The 23,116-nt window shown below is 45.4% G+C and overlaps 1 protein-coding gene across 4 annotated transcripts in view; it reads left to right on the top strand.

Annotated features, from left to right (window-relative positions):
* LOC135547294 (diacylglycerol kinase eta-like) overlaps window positions 1–23,116 on the top strand; it is a 71,266-nt gene that overhangs the window by 10,483 nt on the left and 37,667 nt on the right. For 3 of the 4 annotated variants that reach the window (XM_064976146.1, XM_064976145.1, XM_064976144.1), the window contains 2 exons: window positions 9,594–9,704; window positions 14,157–14,237. In XM_064976146.1, coding sequence (XP_064832218.1) covers window positions 9,594–9,704; window positions 14,157–14,237 — 192 coding nt within the window. Of the gene's footprint in view, window positions 1–9,593; window positions 9,705–10,719; window positions 10,870–14,156; window positions 14,238–23,116 lie in introns of all 4 variants that reach the window. The other variant, XM_064976147.1, reaches the window with a different exon arrangement.

Here is a 23,116-nt window from a genome sequence, read left to right as displayed (position 1 = left end):
TACATTTATGCACTTTCCCAGAATCAAGTCAATAATTGTGCGATTATCACCAACGAAAAAGTAGCAGTGCTCAGGGACACATGACATCTAGGCCTAAATTCAATCAGAGCAAGTGTAAACGTGCGATAGCCGACACCCGCATAGCTGGTGTTTTGGCAGTGTCGGAAGTGTAACTGCGTTACGGTACAGTGTTGTTCTCTGGTTTATAAAATTGTCAAAGGTACACATAAGGTACCTTCATACACATATGTGACCGACCGCCGTGATTCGGTATTATGTAGCAAATTAACATTTATTTTTTATTTTTTACATTGGATAAAAGTAGAGACAAAATGGTATATCATACACTGCATTTGAGGAACAATGGGAAAGTAATTCTCCTATGAAAGTTGTAACCCCACTTTTTCAGAAAAATGGCCCTTGAATATTTTGGTACACCTACTGAAGAGCTCTTTTGTCTACACCCATTCAGCATTGTTCACACCCTCTTAAGCCTTAGCCCCACCCATCTCTTTAAGGAGTCACATGTCAAATCAAATCAAATTTTATTGGTCACATACACATGGTTAGCAGATGTTGTTGTGAGTGTTGTGAAATGCTTATGCTTCTACATTCAAGAGTGCAGCAGTATCTAACAGGTCATATCTAACAATTCCACAACGAAACCTAATACACACAATCTAGTAAAGGAATGAGATAAGAATATATAAATATAAAATATATGGATGAGCAGTGACAGAGCGGCTAAGATGCAAAAGATAGTGTAGTATACGGTATATATATATATATATATATATATATGCATTACTTATCTCATATATATATATATATATATATATATATATATATATATATATATATGAGATAAGTAATGCAAGATATGTAGACTTTATTAAAGTGACATTATTAAAGAGACATTATTAAAGTGACTAGTGTTCCATTTATTAAAGTGGCCAATGATATCAAGTCTGTAGGTAGGCAGCCGCCTCTCTGTGTTAGTTATGGCTGTTTAACAATCTGGTGGCCTTTTAGATTGAAAAACAGCTTCAATCTCTCTGTCCCAGCTTTGATGCACCTATACTGACCTCGCCTTCTGCATGGAAGTGGGGTAAACAGGCAGTGGCTCGGGTGGTTATTGTCCTTGATGATCTTTTTTTGCCTTCCTGTGACATTGGATGTTGTAGGTGTCCTGGAGGGCAGGTAGTTTGCCTCCTGTGATGCGTTATGCAGATCGTACCACCCTCTGAAGAGACCTGCGGTTGTGGGCCCGACAGGATGCCCTCGATTGTGCACCTGTAAAAGTTAGAGAGGGTTTTCGGTGACAAGACACATTTTTTCAGCCTCCTGAGGTTGTGTGTGAGGTCATGTGCTGAAGGTCATGTAGTGCGGTAAAGATTAAGACTAAAAGTAGTAACCTACAATAAGGAAACATTTAAAAATATTTAAACCAACTAAACCAACTAAACCAACTAATCTTGTAATTTAGCAATTGTATTTGTATTTACAGATGGCATACACATTTGTTATTAAGGCACATCAAATTTAAAAGTCATTTCTGCCAAAAAAAAAGCATTTTGATAAAACATTGAAATACACCTTTGTCAGATGTTGTCACATTAAATTCACATTAAATCACGTGATAACACGAGAAATTCATGTGTTTTTAACCCTAATGGGTGTGTGTTATTGTAAAAGAGTATAAAGCCCAGTTCAGATACAAGAGACGAGACTCACAATGGTCTTAAGGACTTTTAGAACAAAGTTTGCTTGATCTGAACAGTCCTGGAGTTTCCAAAATGCAACGTTTCAAATCTTAGCTGAAGACTTGCGATGAGACAGGTTCCTTTATGTAACGTAGGCGCAGGGAGTCAGGAAACAAGTTCAGTTATTGAGTTTAATAATAATTAACATGGAACTACAAACAATAATACCTGAGGACTACTAACAGAAGAGTACTATATGAAGCAGGCGTGGGCAATTCCAGTCCTCCCCCCCATCCTTAGAAAACACACCTGATTTAAACTAATTGAATTTTTAACTGAAGATCAATACTAGTTGATTATTGGAGGCAGGTGTGTTAGCTGGGGCTGGGGCAAAAGTGTGACACCAATCAGGCCCCCAGGACTGATATAAAGGGTGTGTAATCAAGGGAGTAATTAAGAACATTGTTCCAGACCTCTTCAGCGCACCTGAACCACTCACTGCAGGAGCTTCGGTCTGGCTCGTGGTCCTCGGAACCAGGGCTGGCTGATAACTCAGAACACACTGGAAGGGAGTCAGCCCGGTGGAGGAGTGACGCAATGAATTCTGAGTGTATTCTGCCCAGGGAAGGAATCGGGCCCACTCCCCCTGCTGGTCCTGGCGGTGTCTTCTCGGGATCCTCCGTTGAGCGCCGGAGAGGGGAGTGGGAGTAGACGCGACCCTTTAGCCAATCAGAGAACAGTTTTCTGACGTTCTGTGTTCAGACAAGCAGCCAGCTAACTAGCCAAGCAGACAGCTAGATAGCTGTTTTTCAGCAGTAATACTGTAGCTAGCCTAGCTTGCTGATATTTCTCTGACAAGTCAGAAAGTGTAGTGTTTCTGGTTTATTCACGAAACTCGTTTGCTACAATACCTTACAACAAGAGACAGCTTTGTTTCAAAGTTTCATCACGTCATTGAAAGAAGCACCGTTACCGTGGAAACGGTCACAACTGTGCATCTCGTCTTATTGATCTGAACGCCCTCCAGTCAGCTGTTCTACAACACACAATTATAAAACGTTCTAGTTTTGTCTTGTCTCGTCTTCTGTTGTAGGGTTGAACCAGGGTTTACAGAGTTGGACGTGAAGATATGCCGAACCAGCCATGTTGTGTTAATTTGCTACATTATTCTTAGAGGAGGCTACTATAATTGGCAGGTAGCCTAGCGGTTAAGGGTATTGGGCCGGTAACTGAAAGGTTGCTGGTTTGAATCCCTATGCCGAAAAGGTGGGAATCTGCTGTTCTCCCCTTGAGCAAGGCAGTTAACCCCCAACAACAACTGGGTGCTGTTGATGTCGTTTAAGGCAGCCCCCTCCTCTGATCTGGAGGGGTTGGGTTAAATGCGGAAGACTCATTTTGATTGAATGCATTCAGTTGTGCAACTTACCAGGTATCCCCTTTCCCTACATTTGGTTTTGACAGGCCTAAAGCAAAAACATGTGTCCCCATGAAGACATAGCTCAGGCCTTCAGTAAAACTGTCTCATTATACAGACTCCGGTCGGCTCAAAAACAACCTCTTGGCTTTTTATGAATGGAGGAATTGAAGTGTAGCCTACTGTGTATCTGGATTAGAGGTCGACCGGTTCTGATTTTTCAACGCCGATACCGATTATTGGAGGACAAAAAAGCCGATACCGATTAATCGTCCGATTTAAAAATAAATTGTATTAATATATATATATATATATATATATATATATATATATATACACAAACACATTTTTGTAATAATGACAATTACAACAATACTGAATGAACAATGAACACTTTTATTTTAACTTAATATAATACATATTATGGGCTTTTGGATGGGTGTTCTTAAGGTGATTCCACAGGTTGGTGGTATGTTTTATTTAGCCGTTGCAGACCCCATGTTTACATCTTTATCACTAATAAGACACCTTGCTTTCCCTGGTGCCAATTCCATGTAATAGTCCCACACTGGTGCTCTGCTTTTCTCTGCCATCTGTAAAACACACACAGCTCTGAAGTGACAATGATGCTGAAGAGTCTGCTTAGGGGACAAATACTCTCAACTGTTTGAATAAAAATAGAGTTTAAGTTAACTGGGATTAATGTTGAAAACAAAAACTGTCATTTTTAATAATGGGCATGGCAAGAATTGACTACCAAAGTGCGAGTCATAATTCCCATGACACCTTCTAGCAAAATCTGAAAAGCGGTTCCTTCATTCATTTATTCCATAGGATATTTTTAGATTCACTTAAAATAAGGTCTGTGTTTCGTGTAGGCTTACACCACCTTGCCAATTTTATAACTGTGTAGATATCCATAGGTCAAGGTCACTCTGATCAATATTGGCTAAATATAAACAAAGATCATTTTTTTTTGTATAGTGGATTTATGAAAATATGTTGACAAACGTTACCTTCTCCTAGTGAGATTTACACGGGTACCAAAACGTCGAGGTGGTTTAAGCACGAAACACAGACCTTATTTGAAGTAGATCAAGACATTCTCTATGGAAGATATGAACGGTAAAATAACAAAGGAACCCCTTTCATGTTCAGCCGCAAGTTATTACAGGAATTATAACGCGTCGACTATTTCTCTCTAAACCACATACCTTTGAGTCTACCACCCCTCAGTCAGACTGTTCTATCAAATATCAAATCATAGACTTAACTATAATAAACACACAGAAATACGATCCTTAGGTCAAATCTGGAAACTATCACCTTGAAAACAAAACGTTTATTCCGTTCCGTATTTTATCTAACGGGTGGTATCCATGAGTCTAAATATTCCTGTTACATTGCACAACCTTCAATTTTCTGTCATAATTACGTAAAATTATATTAGTTCGCACAGAGCCAGGCGGCCCAAACTGTTGCATATACCCTGATTCCGCGTGCAATGAACGCAAGAGGTGACACAATTTCACCTTAATATCACCTCAATATTGCCTGCTTTCTTTTAGCTAAATATGCAGGTTTAAAAATATATACTTGGCTATTGATTTTAAGAAAGGCATTGGAGCAACGACAGCCGTTGATTGATTGTTTTTTATAAGATAAGTTTAATGCTAGCTAGCAACTTAACTTGGCTTACTGCATTCGCGTAACAGTCAGGCTCCTCGTGGAGTGCAATGTAATCAGGTGGTTAGAGAGTTGGACGAGTTAACTGTAAGGTTGCAAGATTGAATACCCCGACCTGACAAGGTACAAGGTAAAAATCTGTTGTTCTGCCCCTGAACGAGGCAGTTAACCCACCGTTCTTAGGCCGTCATTGAAAATAAGAATGTGTTAACTGACTTGCCTAGTTAAATAAAGGTGTAAAAAAAAAATGGCGCCCAAAAATACCGATTTCCGATTGTTATGAAAACTTGAAATCGGCCCTAATTAATCGGCCATTCCGATTAATCGGCCGACCTCTAATTGGGATCCGAGCTACAATGCTCAGTGACTGATTTTCTGAACCTGAAAAAAATCATTCATCATTCTATGCCACTTCCTGTCCATTGAACTGGACTATTGTACTAGAATCTCAAACATCTCCCTTCTTAGACTGCGCACTACCATATGGAACTGTCCTTTTTAGCATGGCCAGCATGACGTTAGGAGCTATAGGAGCTGGTTTGTGTCACCGTAGCAAGCTTGTGGCTAGGGGCATATGGCTGGTGTTAGGAACTGGTTTATGTCCTAACTATAGCAGTGTAGCAGGCAGACTAGAGGCTGGATATGATATCCTCAGGGACAGGATGCAGGCCTGTTCTTTTCATTTACCCTTTCAGGGAACTCCTGCCTGCTCCGCTCTTATCCCCCAGCACAGCTGCTGGACTCATTGGAGCTCAGCCTTTGTCCATTGTGTGTGTGTGTGTTTCAATATTCAGGCCAGGGAGAGGTGTGTGTGCGTGTACATTACTTGGTGGTAAGGTTAGTTCAATTCTGTCTGGCAGCCCTGCCCTCCCCAGTAACAGGGGAATGTGTGTGTGTGTGTGTGCGTGTGCGTGTGTAGCAGAGGAATAGGCTAATAATAGATTGCTTCTGGCCCAGTTGGCCACAGGAAGGAGATGGAGACAAGGAGAGGAACTATGGGGGCCAAAGAGGAACAAACTAGAAAATAGAACAGCAAACTGGAGCAAAGCTACTTTTTCTCTCGCCTGGCATAAAAGTTATACTTCTGACTTTGTTATGAGGGACTTTTGCAGCCGTCTTGCTCTCCATCCCCATCTCCACTCTGGCCTCTTTTCCTAGTAGAAGAATATGTACAAGCTGGTTTGCAAAGCTTGTTTCAGCCTTGTCCAATATTTCAAGTAAAGTAAGTATAGTATGTTACACAAAGTATAATATGTAACCAGAGGTGTTTGTAGCTTTGCACTCTAAACGTGTAGTCATCGTACTGTGCTTCTGGTAGTTTTACCCTCTTGCTCCTATCCTCTTTCTCGGTCATGTGGCTCTCATGATGTCTCTCGGTCTCTGATTGGATTAGCCATGCAGCCTGCTGATTGGACAGTGAGCTCATCTGTGTAGACCTGCTCTGACCTTTAGATGAGTGATTTGAGCGCATTATGAGAGGAGAAACGCTCCTTCATGGAGTGTCAGGACCATTGTCTGTGTGTGTGTAGCACATTTACCAGAAGTGACAAGACCCCTTTTTCGGTTACCTACCTACCTACCTACCTACCTACCTACCTACCTACCTACCCACCCACCCACCCACCCACCCACCCCAGTCCCATTGTAAAGGAAGTTTCTAGTGCAGACCTTACTTGCCCACCTACCTACCTCCCCTAGTGGTTCTATAACAAGGCTATGACTTCATACGCCATGCCTGTCCCTCGGTATTTCAATCCTTACGTGCTGGTTCTTTGATAGTCGTCACAGGCGAGCAACGGTTGCCTTATAAGGTAGTCCGTAATGCGGTATTTCACCTTAATCCAGTTGAGGTATTTAGGCTTTAAACTCTGCTACATAAAGGGAGGGAATTAATATTTGAAGCATGTAAACAGTCAAGCCGAGTGGCCAGTGTTCGGCTTGGGGCCTCTCTGCATGGGCTCGAAGTAGAAGCTGCCCTTAACCACAGATCGAGGGTCAGAACCTTGCTCAACTCTGGTCACATTGCCAATGTTCACAGAGTTTCTTTATGTATTCCCCTTTACTGGAAATCAGTCATTTTTAAGTCATTTGCTCAAAATACTATCCTTTACAAAACGTGCAGTTAGTGATAGCGAGGGTATGTGTTGTTAAACGTTGTCTGTGTTAGTTAGCGAGACAGTGAGTTAGCTACAGCCAGGCTGTGTTAGTTAGTGAGACAGTGAGTTAGCTACAGCCAGGCTGTGTTAGTTAGTGAGACAGTGAGTTAGCTACAGCCAGTCTGTGTTAGTTAGCGAGACAGTGAGTTAGATACAGCCAGGATTGTGTTAGTTAGTGAGACAGTGAGTTAGATACAGCCAGGCTTGTGTTAGTTAGCGAGACAGTGAGTTAGATACAGCCAGGCTTGTGTTAGTTAGCGAGACAGTGAGTTAGATACAGCCAGGCTTGTGTTAGTTAGCGAGACAGTGAGTTAGATACAGCCAGGCTTGTGTTAGTTAGCGAGACAGTGAGTTAGCTACAGCCAGGTTTGTGTTAGTTAGCGAGACAGTGAGTTAGCTACAGCCAGGCTTGTGTTAGTTAGCGAGACAGTGAGTTAGCTACAGCCAGGCTTGTGTTAGTTAGCGAGACAGTGAGTTAGCTACAGCCAGGCTTGTGTTTGTTAGCGAGACAGTGAGTTAGCTACAGCCAGGCTTGTGTTAGTTAGCGAGACAGTGAGTTAGCTACAGACAGGCTTGTGTTAGTTAGCGAGACAGTGAGTTAGCTACAGCCAGGCTTGTGTTAGTTAGCGAGACAGTGAGTTAGCTACAGCCAGGCTTGTGTTTGTTAGCGAGACAGTGAGTTAGCTACAGCCAGGCTTGTGTTAGTTAGCGAGACAGTGAGTTAGCTACAGCCAGGCTTGTGTTAGTTAGCGAGACAGTGAGTTAGCTACAGCCAGGCTTGTGTTAGTTAGCGAGACAGTGAGTTAGCTACAGCCAGGCTTGTGTTAGTTAGCGAGACAGTGAGTTAGCTACAGCCAGGCTTGTGTTAGTTAGCGAGACAGTGAGTTAGCCGTAGCCAAGGCTGTATGTCCTTAGCGAAACAGTGTGGCGGATGGAGTGCTGTGTTTAGGTTGACACAGCTGGTGGACAGGCAGGATGTCAGCTCCAAACCTCCATCTCTGTTTGTAATTCTCCCTTCAGAGAGAACATTTCCTCTGCTAAAAATAGGCCTCCCTGTGTGTGTGCCCCCTCCCCTGTGTGCCCCCAGAGTGCTGTTCTTCACCCAGCTTTCCATGTGTGTTGTGTGTGTGTGTGTGTGTGTGTGTGTGTGTGTGTGTGTGTGTGTGTGTGTGTGTGTGTGTGTGTGTTTATAGAGCCCGTTTAGTTTTTCCCCAATTCCGTCTTCTCTTGTTTTTCCAGGTTTCAGTTTTTTTTCAGGTTTTCACTTTCAATATCACACTTTTTTAAATGTACTACTAAGTTCAATACGTTTTTTAAACATTGTTGAATGCCGTTTTAATGTCTGGATTCCGTGATTCTGTCCGTGTTTCCCGCAACTCTGATTTTATAGGGCCCTATGTTTACTGTCGGAAGTAAAAATCTGATCTATGGTGTCACAGAGACAGGACAATCTGCAGGCGTACACAGTACATACACCTCTCTCTCTCTGTGTCTGGTTTGCCTGTAAAAGTCCCATGAAAAGCTTTTAATGGCGAAACATGCTCAAACACTCTTCTTTTCCACGTTATGACAGTCTCTTAAAAGAAATGTCACCTTTCAGAGTAGAAGACAGGTGCTTATTTAGTTAAAGTGGTTAAAACATGTTCAGACCACTGAGTTCAACAGAGGGTTAGAACTAGTGAATGAAATGCTCCCCTTCCTCTCTCTTTCTCTCCTCCCTCCCTCCCTCCCTCCATCTCTCTCTCCCCTCCCTCCCTCTCTCTGTCTGTCAGGCCTGAGTGTGAGCAATGTGTGTTTATAGTGGGTCAGAGAAGCAAGGCATCTTTAATGGCCTTCTCCTTTCTTTGCTGTTATTTAGCCTGTCCTTCCTCTCCCATGCATGAAATTGACACACACTCACTTTTATCTCAGCAGAGTTTCCTGTAGATAAACACAGAGGTGTGGTCAGTGCGCAGTGAGCCTTGGGCACTGTGTGTGTGTGTGTGTGTGTGTGTGTGTGTGTGTGTGTGTGTGTGTGTGTGTGTGTGAGCATGCTCCATGGGGGAGGAGGATTAACTCTGCCAGCCACTGGGATTAACACAGAGCTCATACACACTATACCCTTACCTGGAGGGTACAACACATGTGCTGGGCTTCACAGTGTTTTCAGTTATGTGATATTTGTCAATTGTACTAATTAATGTATTGAAACAGGGTTTGGGGTTAGTTTAGTTCACTGTTCAGACAATTCATGGTGAATTGAAGATACATTTAACCATGTCCCCCCCCCCTCTCTCTCTCTCTCTCCCTCTCTCTCTCTCTCTGTTCTCCCCCGCCTCTCTCTCTTTCTCACTGTTCCTCTCCCCCCCTCTCTCTGTCTCTCTCTCTCTGTCTCTCTCCTTCTCTCCCTCTCTGTCTATCTCTGTTTATCTCTCTCTGTCTCTCTCTCTCTCTGTTCTCCCCCTCTCTCTCTCTCTGTTCTCCCCTCTCTCTCTCTCTCTCTCTCTCTCTCTCTCTCTCTCTCTCACTCTCTGTTCTTCTCCCCCCTCTCTGTCTCTCTGTCTCTGTCTCTGTCTCTCTCTCTCTCCTCTCTCTCTCTCTCTCTCTCTCTCTCTCTCTCTCTGTCTCTGTCTATCTGTCTCTCTGTCTCTCCAGACCAGTGTGAAAGAGGGACTGTTGCTGAAACAGACAAGCTCATTCCAGAGGTGGAAAAAACGCTATTTCAAACTGAGAGGACGTACACTTTACTACGCCAAAGATGCCAAGGTAGGACACACACACACGCACACAGACACACGCACACAGACACACCCAGAGTCAGAAAAACTATTTAACTGTCTCTCACTGACTACCATAGCAGCCTATTTTAGAGGCCCAGCAAAAGCACATGACAAATAGCCACCCTATATAGAGAGCAATAGTAATGGCATCTTTTTGTAAGCACTAATTCTGCCATGGTTCGTTGAACAAAGCCTATGGGAAAGTTTATGGAATTTTTGCACGGTTTTTGGATAATCACCAAAAATAAGTTTTGTGGTAAACATAGTTTTAGGAGATCTTATAAAAAATGTCTGTGTGATAATCTTCGTCAGCTAATGTCAGTTTTTGTGAATTTTCAAGCATTTATTTAATTAAAAAAAGCACATGAAGGCTTCATAATTCATAAAGGTCATGTTAAATTACTGATATTATCGAATAGAACAAAACGTATTAGATCTCCTAAGCCTGTGTTAACCGCAGACCTGATTTTCAGCGTTTATCCCAAAAACCTAAACTTTCCACAATCATTTTCCCCATAGGGATGGCTGAACAAACCAGAAGTAACTCATATCCACAGTCTTTCATAGTTGAACCAGGTGTGTTAATGCAGGGTTGGAACTATAGACAGCAACAAACCCTCTAGCTCTCCAGGACCAGGGTTGAAGACTGCCCCTACCCTTAACTATATACTCAGAACCCCTATCCCCAAAACGTCTTACCCCTCTACCCTTTGACCTTTAATCTGACTTCCCTCTCCTGCTTCTGGCAGCCTGCCAACCCTTTACCCCTAACCAACATAACCTCTAACCCTCATAACTGTTTTACCCTACCTCTCTAACCCTGAACCCCATAACCCCAGACCCAAACCCTCTCCCATGGCTCGTTGGCAGGAGTCCTGCAATGTAACCCCTTACCTCTAGTCCTAGTCTTTCTAGGCACCCGCTCCTGCACCTCCCTATTCTATGGCAGTCTGGCATTCCATTTAACACCTAACCTCTAACCCCAACCCCTGACCTCTTAGACTGGCAGTGCCCTGGCCCGGTGGCAGGAGCGGGCACTGCGCGGCGTTTCCAGGAGTCGTGTATGTTGGAGGGTTCTGTCCGTGTGCTGGGCAGGGCCTCGCCGCACACCACCGCCTAGCGGATCCGACGAAGGTCTGATGTCGATACGGGTCAGCTGCAGCGTCACGACCGGGCCACCTTAGTACCATCCCATCCTTCCTCAGCCCACCCATAGACTCTGATTTAAGGCTTTAGACTTTTCTGTTAGCCTCTAGGCTGTAACGGCAGTCCTCGAGGGCTACAGTCCTGCTGGTCTTGATATTTCTTCCTATCTCTTCTTTTGGGTCAATGAATATGTCTTAGCTAAAGAGTCAACATAACATTTTCGGACAGGTGTACCTCGGGTAAACCAGCAAGACACAGTGGGCCTGAGTTTGACCTACTGCTCCAGAACTACAGGCTACCCCCCCCCCCCCCCCCTACATTCGCTATCTTGCCACATTCACTCCAGCATCGCCTAGAAAGCCTGTTTGCTCTGGCATTGCTTAGGAGCCTGTTCATGCTTAGAATGTTCCCTCATGGATGTGTATCAATGGTCCAAAGTGGCCTCCTCTCCTCTGCTATCTCCTCTCCTCTGCTATCTCCTCTCCTCTGCTATCTCCTTTCCTCTGCTATCTCCTCTTCTCTGCTATCTCCTCTCCTCTGCTATCTCCTAGGGGCACGCAACATGAAAAATGTGCGTTTCTCACTGGACAAGTCCAGGTAGTCGTTCCTTGGTTCTGTTCATTTTCTTCTGTTTGGTGCCCAACGATCATGACCCAGGAGATTAGAGCAGGAGAGGAAGCCATCTGAGGTCATTGAGATGCAAGTTAGGAGTTTTGCTCCTGTCTTGTGGGAGAAACACACCTCACTTCCGCTGTCCAGACCACCTCCACTCTGCCCTGTCCGTCCTCTACATGTCTGGCCCTCTGTCTGCCGGCATGCTAGAGGGCACTGTGCAGCCAGGTGCTTTGTTTCATCATCACAATGCAACCACAGAGACTACCTTGACAAGCGTCTCTTTCTATATGCCTAGAACTTTCTATATGGAACAACTAGCTTGCTAGCTAATGGACAGTGTTTTGGCCTGAGTTGACTCTCGAATCTACCCTCTTCTCTCTGTCTTGGGAATTCAGTCCTAAAGTTTAGGGATTAAATTGGGACTAGGAGTCAGAATGTGTTAATGTCACGCCATTGCTACACGCAGCTTTCACGAGGAGGCCAGAGAGCGAGAGAAACATTCAACATCCATACTCACCTTTACCTAGACCCTGTTCCAATACGTCTGAAATCCAACCTTCCTTCCTTCTTGTTCTTGAAGTAATTGGATTGGTTGAAAGGGTTTAGCTTATCCAATCACATACAGACTCATGACTAGATTAAAGGGGGAGGAAAGAAGGGTTTCTAAGTATTTGAACAGGGCCTTAGTCTACACCGTCTCTGAGTAATGTTTGTCCACTGACAGTTGTCACATGGCTCGATAGTGAATGATCCTGCTGTGTGTCAGTTCATAAGGATGGTGTGTGTGTGTGTGTGTGTGTGTGTGTGTGTGTGTGTGTGTGTGTGTGTGTGTGTGTGTGTGTGTGTGTGTGTGTGTGTGTGTGTGTGTGTGTGTGTGTGTGTGTGTGTGTGCTTGAGTGTGCATGCATGTGTTTGTGTTTGTCATTGCTGAGACCTCACAGATAGACTCACACACATACACGTGATACCAGCCATGTCATGACAGCCAAGAGTGCTTGAAGAGGGGGAAATGTTTATGTTGGCATGCCACACACAAGCTCTCAGACCCCCACCGCCCACACACACACATACTCTGGCTAGTGTCCCCATCCTGCTCTTAAACCATCCCTGGAGAGTGTCATAAACAGGGCATTTCTCTGACAGCTGCAGCCTTTAAGGACGAACACACACACACACACACACACACACACACACACACACACACACACACACACACACACACACACACACACACACACACACACACACACACACACACACACACACACACACACTAGGGGCATTCCTCTACTATAACAGCGGCAGCTGCACTGTAGTTGGCCTCCAGCCCTTTAAGAGCTCAGCGGCAGGGCAGGCAGTAGTGATGTCATCATCCGGCAGGTTGTGTGTTTGGATATCATGTTCCTATTAGCAGGTCCTGGCTCGTCTGCTCTCTGCTGACTGACTGAATGGGGCTGTTCCAACATTGACTTGGGATAATCTGCTCTCATTCATCGTGTTTGTGTGTGTGTGTGTCTCACTCAGTAGTAGCCATGTGTTTGAGTCTGTGCCAGAGGTGGGATAAACAACCGCTATTCTTCGATCTACGCCATCAGGTCTATAGTTAGTTGGCCTACGTTGAATTAATCAAGGTCATCATTAGCATGTCGCTTTGGCCTGCTTCTTATTACTATTACAATACACATAAGGCTCATTATAGCACCTCATATAGAATAATGCATAATGCTTATAGCAGTTCATATAACACAGGAGTGGCCTTCCTCCTGGACTGCTGTACTGGGTGTGCAAGCTTTCGATCAGGCCCTGGGCCACACCCCAGATAAAACGTATCGAGTTCCTGATGAGCAGCTGATTAGCTGAACCAGAGGTGTTAAAGCTGGGCTTGTGCAAAAACCCTGCACACCTAGTAGGAAGGTCACCGAGCCCTGATAGAACATATGATCATGTATAATGCTTATAGCTCTTCATACAGAGTAAGTGTATGATACTGCATGATGTCCTCCCAGTTCTGATCTGTTGCCCAATTATCGCCAAAATATTAGAATTGGGCTGCCTGTGTAAACACAGCCTAAGATTCAGGGTTGTGGTCAGTTGAATATCTATTCATTAGGGATTGAATCTAAACATCGGATGTTTAAGTGCTTTTCATTTGAACTCAGATTTATGTAAATCATGCGTTATGATCTATAGGGAAATATTGATGTTGTGTGCACAGTTCTCAAGTCTGTTTTTGTCCCATTGTGATTTCAAAATGGCTTTTCTTTTTTGGTCTAGGTCAGTTAAGATTGACCCCAGCCCTGAAGTCAATATTTAAGATAAGGCTCCCATAGATCTGCCTTCATAGTAGTGAAGGGTTAAAATAAGAGATGTTTTGTGTATTAGCATTTTGTGTGTTTTATCATACTCAGAGTACTCAATCTGTTGCTCTGTTTGGTCTTCCTCCTCTCTTCTCTACACCTTTCCTCTCTCGTCTCTTCTTCCACCTATCCTCTCTTCTCCTCTCTCTTCTTCCTCCTCTCCTTTCTCATTTCCTCTCCTCTTCTTCCTCTCCTCTCTTCTCCTCTCGCCTCTTCCTCATCTTTGTCCTCTCTCCTCTCCTCTTCTTCCTCTTCTTCCACTCCTCTCGCCTCTTCTTCATCTTCGTCCTCTCTCCTCTCCTCTTTCTCCTCTCCTACAGTCTCTGATATTTGACGAGGTGGACCTATCAGATGCCAGTGTGGCTGAGTCCAGCACTAAGAATGTTAACAACAGCTTCACGGTGAGATTCTACATGAATGTACGCATGCACGCGCACACACACACACACACACACACACACACACACACACACACACACACACACACACACACACACACACAAAATCAAATCAAACTTTTGTTTATTTGTCGCATGTACAGGATACAACAGGTGTAAAAAAAACACGAGAATTTTCGCTACATTCAAAGTCACAGCCAATATCATATCAATGTGCAGTGATGCGGTCGTAGTAGATAGGTACATGTAGGCAGGGGTAACAGTGACTAGGCAGCAGGATAAATATTATAATAATAGTAGCAGCAGTGTCTAAACTGTGTGTGTGTGTGTGTGTGTGTGTGTGTGTGTGTGTGTGTGTGTGTGTGTGTGCTGTGCCGACATTAGGTTGCATTGCAGATCAATGTGCTATGCTAAGGCCACCAAAGTCTTATGTTGATGATGATTACTTCAATGTGGTGTGTGTGTGTGTGTGAGAGAGAAATGTAAGCAAACATCTTGTCAACTGGGATGCAAACTGACAGGAAATAGTGAGTGTGTTCTTGTTTTTCTATTAACGTTCTCTCACACACACACACACACAGACAGACACACACACACACACACACACACACACACACACACACACACACACACACACACACACACACACACACACACACACACACACACACACACACACACACACACACACACACACACACACACACACACACACACACACACACACACACACACACACACACACACACACACACACACACACACACACACACACACACACACACACACACACACACACACACACACACACACACACACGCGTGTGCACAAGCTCAAAGGAGTGAGTGAGGGCATGTCTTTCTATAATGTCCGCCCTCTCCCCTGGCGTTGCTATAAAAAGAACGGAGAGGAAGAGAGAGTCAGGAGAGGAGTAAGAGAGAGAGTTCAGAGGAGAACACAGGGCTATTTTTAGCATCGCCTTTAGCGCTCCGCTGAGCATGTTTGAGATGACTTGACTGCCGGGATATTGGTTTGTGTGTGTTTTGTGTGTGTGTTTGCGTGTCTGCTCGCTTGCTAGCAGAGCTTACTTGACCCCATGACGAAATACATTTTTGAAGATTTTGCCCAAGTGGTCAAACAGTGACGAGCTTCGACTACATCGATTCCCTCAGGGTTGATACTTCTAAAAATGTCAATTGTTCAACACTTACCGCGTACCTATGTTTGTCCTCTGTAGTTGCGTGCCTTTCTTTGTTTGCTGAAATCCATACTTTTTAATAATGCCATTTGCCAAATACAATCGCGACTGTTTCCTAGTTTCTGTTGCTATAAAATGGTAACTGTGTCAATTGAATCTCTGATTACGTAGGGTAATGTACATTTTAGAGCCATCCTAGAGCAAAAAAGGACGAGGAAACGGTCGGTAGTTGTTTTTGACAAAAGTTTTGTTAAGTATGGATTTCAGCAAACAAAGAAGATAAGTGTTTCATAATAGCATTTTTTTTTAAAGTATTGACCTTGGGATAATTATTGTAGTTGGCGCTGGATTTCACAAAGCCTGGTTTCTGCTCCACTTCGTTGGTGGAGCTCATCAGAAACTTCCTTCACCATGGAATTGAGTTTAGTTAGCTACCCGCTTGCAAGCTTGTATATTTGTGTGTATGTGTGTGAGTTTGCGTGTCTGCCTGCATGAACACTTGTGAGTGTGTGTGTGTTGGGCACGTGCAGTGCAGGGGAATGCACATGCTATCTAATGTTTGCTATGAGTCACTGGAGTGGGGTGCAGCTTATAGAGAGATCAGCACAACCCTCAGAATGACTGTAGAGACAAACCACATCAGAGAGTGGGATTGGGAGTGGAGAAAGGGATGGAAAGAGAGGGAGGGTGAAAGAGTGAAAGAAAGCTGCAAAGGACAGGGGGATGGATGGAGAGAAAGTAAGCGGGAGGGAAGGAAGGAGAGATGGGAACAGCAGAGATGGGAAAACAAGGGACAGAGAGAAAGAGCGAAATGAAAAGGGAGGGAAAGAGAGTGAGAAAGGAAGAGAGATTTAATAGCACAGAAGTTTTTGTTCTGGAACTCAACACATTCCACTATCTCCAGTCCATTTACATGTGCAGACCTTTAAACACCAAGGACAGGGATGTGTTTTGATCACTCTTCAGGGATGTGTTTTGGGTCAGGTTATTCAGGGGTGTGTTTTGGATCAGACTATTCAGGGGGGGGGGGTTGTCACTCTTCAGGGGCGTGTTTGGGTCAGGCTATTTGGAGGTGGGGGGGGGTCACTATTTAGGGATGTGTTTTGAGTTAGGTTATTCAGGGGTGCGTTTTGGGTCAGGTTATTTAGGGATGTGTTTTGGGTCAGGTTATTTAGGGATGTGTTTTGAGTTAGGTTATTCAGGGGTGCATTTTGGGTCAGGTTATTTAGGGATGTGTTTTGAGTTAGGTTATTCAGTGGTGCATTTTGGGTCAGGTTATTTAGGGATGTGTTTTGAGTTAGGTTATTCAGGGGTGCGTTTTGGGCCAGGTTATTTAGGGATGTGTTTTGGGTCAGGTTATTTAGGGATGTGTTTTGCGACAGGGAATTCTGTGGTCTCTTCCCCTTTGGGGAATGTGCAATGCTGAACCTCTGGGGTGCATTTATTATAAAAGGGCTCTTCACCTCTGTTGTGGGTGTGTGTGGTTGTGTGTGTGGGTGGGTGCGAGAGAGTGAGAGAGAGTGCTGCTCCATGTGACAGTGTGCGTGTGTAGTGCTCTGTTTGTTCCTCAAGCGGCTGAGGATCTGCTGCAGTGAGGGAGACACACATACACACACACACACACACACACACACACACACACACACACACACCGAGAGGGGGAGACCAGGCTTCACCATTCAGCACGACCGCACACACTCTCCTTCAGAGAGAGAAAGAGAGAGAGTGAGAGTGGGGGTAAGTGCATTGCAGGATGGCTTTCAGACACAGTTAGTGTTAATGAATACTGCAGTTCATCTGTCTGTCTGTCTCTATGTCTCTGTCTGTCTCTCTGTCTGTGTGTCTGTGAGTTGAAAAATGCTGTTGTGGTCTGTGCAGGTTGGTTTGTGCTGGGGATGGGACAGCATGATATAGGGGATGGGACAGCATGATATAGGGGATGGGACAGCATGATATAGGGGATGGGACAGCATGATATAGGGAGTGGGACAGCATGATAGAGGGAGTAGGACAGCGTGATAGAGGGAGTAGGACAGCGTGATAGAGGGAGTGGGACAGCGTGATGTAGGGAGTGGGATAGCGTGATGTAGGGAGTGGGACAGCGTGATAGAGGGAGTTGGACCGCGTGATAGAGGGAGTGGGACAGCGTGATAGAGGGAGTGGGACAGCGTGATAGTGGGAGTGGGACAGCGTGATAGAGGGAGTGGGACAGCGTGATATAGGGAGTGGGACAGCGTGATAGAGGGAGTGGGACAGCGTGATAGAGGGAGTGGGACAGCGTTTTAGAGGGAGTGGGACAGCTTTGATAGAAGGAGTGGGACAGCGTGATGTAGGGAGTGGGACAGCGTGATGTAGGGAGTGGGACAGCGTGATAGAGGGAGTGGGACAGCGTGATAGAGGGAGTGGGACAGCGTGATAGAGGGAGTGGGACAGCGTGATAGAGGGAGTGGGACAGATACTGTTCAGTGCGTGGCATGATAGAACACTAAAAGTTTGTATGTTAGCCTTTGTATTATTGATGTCCTTCGTGTCTGTGTTCTTCTCTCTTTCTGTGTGTGTGTATGTAGTGTGTGTATGCGGGTAGTGTGTGTATGTTGTGTGTGTATGCGGGTAGTGTGTGTGTATGTGTTTGTGTTTGTGTATGCGGGTAGTGTGTGTGTATGTAGTGTGTGTATGCGGGTAGTGTATGTGTATGTAGTGTGTATGCGGGTAATTTGTGTGTATGTGTGTGTATGCGGGTAGTGTGTGTGTATGTAGTGTGTATGCGGGTAGTGTGTTTGTGTGTTTGTGTGTATGCGGGTAGTGTATGTGTGTGTATGAGGGTAGTGTGTGTGTATGTGTGTGTATGTGGGTAGTGTGTGTATGTGTGTGTGCGGGTAGTGTGTGTGTATGTAGTGTAGGGGGCTGCTGTGAATATGAGATGAGATGTATCTGGGGGAAGCACCTTGCGGTACATATGAGGGTGCTTGCTACGGATTCTGCAAGGATACTAGGCGCAGATAAAGGATTATTGTTTCGTCGAGGCTTTAATGTCCTCGATTTTAACCCTTTATGTGGTGTGGAAATAGACACTGTGTATTGGCTATATTGTGTATTTTCAGAATTTTCTGATTGGGTTTGCTGCTGATGTAGATTGTTGATTGTATGTAGTAAAAGGTTTCTATTCATGAAAAAATATATATTAGTCATGATTCAATAAACATCTGCAAATGCACAGTAACCGTGTGAGTCTGTGTGTGTGTGTGTCTGTGTGTGTGAGTCTGCTCGTGTGTGTGAGTCTGCATGTGTGTGTGAGTCTGCATGTGTGTGTGAGTCTGCGTGTGTGTGAGTCTACATGTGTGTGAGTCTACTCGTGTGTGAGTCTACTCGTGTGTGAGTCTACTCGTGTGTGTGAGTCTGCGTGTGTGAGTGAGTCTGCGTGTGTGTGAGTCTGCTCGTGTGTGTGAGTCTACTCGTGTGTGTGAGTCTGCGTGTGTGAGTGAGTCTGCGTGTGTGTGAGTCTGCTCGTGTGTGTGAGTCTACTCGTGTGTGTGAGTCTGCGTGTGTGAGTGAGTCTGCGTGTGTGTGAGTCTACTCGTGTGTGTGAGTCTGCTCGTGTGTGTGAGTCTGCTCGTGTGTGTGAGTCTGCTCGTGTGTGTGAGTCTGCGTGTGTGAGTGAGTCTGCGTGTGTGAGTGAGTCTGCGTGTGTGTGAGTCTGCGTGTGTGTGAGTCTGCGTGTGTGTGAGTCTGCATGTGTGTGAGTGCGGGTGTGTGAGTCTGTGTGTGTGTGAGTCTGCTCGTGTGTGTGAGTCTGCTCGTGTGTGTTAGTCTACTCGTGTGTGTGTCTGCTCGTGTGTGTTAGTCTACTCGTGTGTGTGTCTGCTCGTGTGTGTTAGTCTACTCGTGTGTGTGTCTGCTCGTGTGTGTTAGTCTACTCGTGTGTGTGAGTCTGCGTGTGTGAGTGAGTCTGCGTGTGTGTGAGTCTACTCGTGTGTGTGAGTCTACTCGTGTGTGTGAGTCTGCTCGTGTGTGTGTCTGCTCGTGTGTGTTAGTCTACTCGTGTGTGTGAGTCTGCGTGTGTGAGTGAGTCTGCGTGTGTGTGAGTCTACTCGTGTGTGTGAGTCTACTCGTGTGTGTGAGTCTGCTCGTGTGTGTGAGTCTGCTCGTGTGTGTGAGTCTGCGTGTGTGAGTGAGTCTGCGTGTGTGTGAGTCTACTCGTGTGTGTGAGTCTGCTCGTGTGTGTGAGTCTGCTCGTGTGTGTGAGTCTGCGTGTGTGAGTGAGTCTGCGTGTGTGTGAGTCTGCGTGTGTGTGAGTCTGCATGTGTGTGAGTGCGGGTGTGTGAGTCTGTGTGTGTGTGAGTCTGCTCGTGTGTGTGAGTCTGCTCGTGTGTGTTAGTCTACTCGTGTGTGTGTCTGCTCGTGTATGTTAGTATACTCGTGTGTGTGTCTGCTCGTGTGTGTTAGTCTACTCGTGTGTGTGTCTGCTCGTGTGTGTGAGTCTGCGTGTGTGTGAGTCTGCTCGTGTGTGTTAGTCTACTCGTGTGTGTTTGAGTCTGCTCGTGTGTGTGTGAGTTTGCATGTGTGTGTGAGTCTTCGTGTGTGTGAGTCTACATGTGTGTGAGTCTGCATGTGTGTGTGTGCGGGTGTGTGAGTCTGCTCGTGTGTGTGAGTGCGGGTGTGTGAGTCTGCTCGTGTGTGTGAGTCTACATGTGTGTGAGTCTGCATGTGTGTGTGTGCGGGTGTGTGAGTCTGCTCGTGTGTGTGTGTGCGGGTGTGTGAGTCTGCTCGTGTGTGTGAGTCTACTCGTGTGTGTGAGTCTGCGTGTATGTGAGTCTACTCGTGTGTGTGAGACTGCTCGTGTGTGTGAGTCTGCGTGTGTGTGAGTCTGCGTGTGTGTGAGTCTGCGGGTGTGTGAGTCTGCGGGTGTGTGAGTCTGCTCGTGTGTGTGAGTCTGCCCGTGTGTTTGTGAGTCTGCCCGCATTTGTGAGTTTGCGCGTTTGTGAGTCTGTGCACGTGTTTGTGTGAGTCTGCGCGTGTGTGCGTGAGTCTGCACGTGTGTGTGTGAGTCTGCGCGTGTGTGTGTGAGTCTGCGCGTGTGTGTGTGAGTCTGCGCGTGTGTGAGTCTGTGTGTGTGTGAGTCTGCGTGTGTGTGAGTCTGTGTGTGTGAGTCTTCTATTCATGAAAAAATATATATTAGTCATGAATCAATAAACGTCTGCACATGCACAGTAACCGTGTGAGTCTGCGTGTGTGTGAGTCTGCGTGTGTGTGAGTCTGCGTGTGTGTGAGTCTGCGTGTGTGTGAGTGTGAGTCTGCGTGTGTGTGAGTCTGCGCGCGCGTTTGTGTGTGTGTGTGTGTGTGTGTGTGTGTGTGTGTGTGTGTGTGTGTGTGTGTGTGTGTGTGTGTGTGTGCGTGTGTGTGTGTGAGTCTGCGTGTTTGTGTGTGTGAGTCTGGTCCTGTCATGTACCTTTCTGCAAATGGTAATTTTTCTCTGCATGTTAGTGAATAGAACATTGTAATGCTTTGCTATTCAATTTAGATGATCAAATCTTGATGGCTCTAATGCTTTGATCTCAACTCCAGGCAATTGAACCCTCATTTAGATAGATGATACCCTTGTATTCCAGCCTATTATAGAAGCTGAATGTTAGGTTAGCTACTGTATGACTCTTGTTAATGTGTTCAAGCAATGAAAACCCAATCTTGATGTGATTTTCTCGATAACGGGTAGCTGTAGACTCATAGTGGGATCCTCGTGATTCGAGATGACTGTGGGGTTATGAAGAGTCTGCTCTAGAAGGTGAAAAATGTTTGATTATTGAAGTTATTACCAATCAAACATGGAGAATTAATTGATATGATTATAAAACACACACACACACACACACACACACACACACACACACACACACACACACACACACACACACACACACACACTGCCCTTTGACCTAAGTCTGAGGTGGCTGATCAGGGAACTTCTCTCCCTCAAGAGTTTCCAGTGCTATTTATAGAAACACACTCCAGTTTCCCTAGGCAACCATCCTTCATCCCCTACAAGCACACACACGCGCGCACACACATACACACACTCTCTCTCTATGTAACCCTGCAGCATCAGGTCACTCTAATCCTAGAGAAAGAAGGGGTCGATTGCAGCGAACAGGCAGAACGTAGCGCAGTGCTACACGTTAAAGTGCACCTAACGGGAGATAACATGCACCCGCGTGTTGAAGCAAACTTGCATGCAACGAAAAACCCACCAGAAAAAAATCTGCAGATTAGTTCACCTCTAGTTGTTACCAGAGATACCGTATATAATGACGAGATGGTCTTGTCTCCACTCTAACAATGGGAGGCGTGGTCCCAAAGGCGGGAAGGCTTGCCACTTGTTCTGCTTGGTCTAATTAGCCAGCTATATCTAACAAGACACACACGCAAACACACACACACACCCACACACACCGCAACAAACACAGAGGGGTCAGTGAGGTTAGTGTGTGACATGCACAGGTGTTTCTTTTATCTGTCAGACAGACAGAGGGCCGCCGTGTGGAGCTGTTTGTCTGTCTGTGGACACATCCGTTCTTTTATCCCGACATGATTTATTCATCCACAACAACACCATTACAACGCACAGCGGCAACAGTCACATCGCAGAGGAAAAGAGGTTGGATCTGCACGGAACCCGTGAAGCTGTAACTGTCCATGTCTCCTAATGGAGAAGACAATATGGCTGACAAACGCTATCAGTCTTATTCTTTTGCATGTCATCATGCATTGTAGTTACTGTAGCACATGAATGTGTTACTGTAGATTTCTTGCAGAAAATAATGCACTAGTACAAATGTGTGTGTGTGTGTGTGTGTGTGTGTGTGTGTGTGTGTGTGTGTGTGTGTGTGTGTGTGTGTGTGTGTGTGTGTGTGTGTGTGTGTGTGTGTGTGTGTGGGGGGGGGGGGGGTCTTTGTTCAAATGTTTTAAGTGTATCTGCCTCATACACACGAGGTGATATGTGTGTTATGTGTTGTATGCCACACGGACACATGCGCGCGCACACACACACACAAACACTGATGTGTGGCTGCTGTGTGTGAGCTAACGGCTATGTTTCCACTCCTGGTAATGGGCTCATAGCCTCAGATGCTGCTGGTCCACAGGGCAAACAGACCTGGACACAGCTGCTGAGATGCAGGGAGGGAGGGATGGATAGCACAGGGAGGGAGGGATGAGTGTGGGTGGGCACTGTGACAGAGACTGGGTAATTATCAGGTGAAAATATACAAATAGATCTAAATTGGTGTATGCGTGCATTTGTGGGTGTATGCATGTGTGCACTTTGTTAGAAGGCGTTCCAGTGTGTTGTGTGGCACTTTTTTGTGTTGAAGGTTTTTGGTTGCAGTGTTTGTGTGTGTGTTATGGTCGTCTTTATTAGAAGGTGTTTGTGTGTGTTGCTGCATGTTGCTGTGTGGACCCCCTGCCTCTAGTCTCCCAGCACTGAATCCTTGTTATCCGTGTTAACACCCCCTCTATCGCTACCTAAAAGGACAACAGCGAGAGGAAGAGGGGGATAGAGAGAGGAGAGAAAATGGTTAGGGATAAAAGAGAGGAAATAGAGAAGACCGAGAGAGTAGAGAAAGAAATAAGGCAGAGGGAGAAAAGAAGAGAAGAAAAGAAGTGAGGAGGGAGAGATAGAGAAGCGATAGAA

The sequence above is a fragment of the Oncorhynchus masou genome, chromosome 10 (assembly GCF_036934945.1).
Source record: "Oncorhynchus masou masou isolate Uvic2021 chromosome 10, UVic_Omas_1.1, whole genome shotgun sequence".
In the NCBI taxonomy this organism is placed as follows: domain Eukaryota; kingdom Metazoa; phylum Chordata; class Actinopteri; order Salmoniformes; family Salmonidae; genus Oncorhynchus; species Oncorhynchus masou.
Note: the sequence above shows the minus strand (reverse complement) of the source record. Positions and strands in the feature narration are given on the sequence as shown.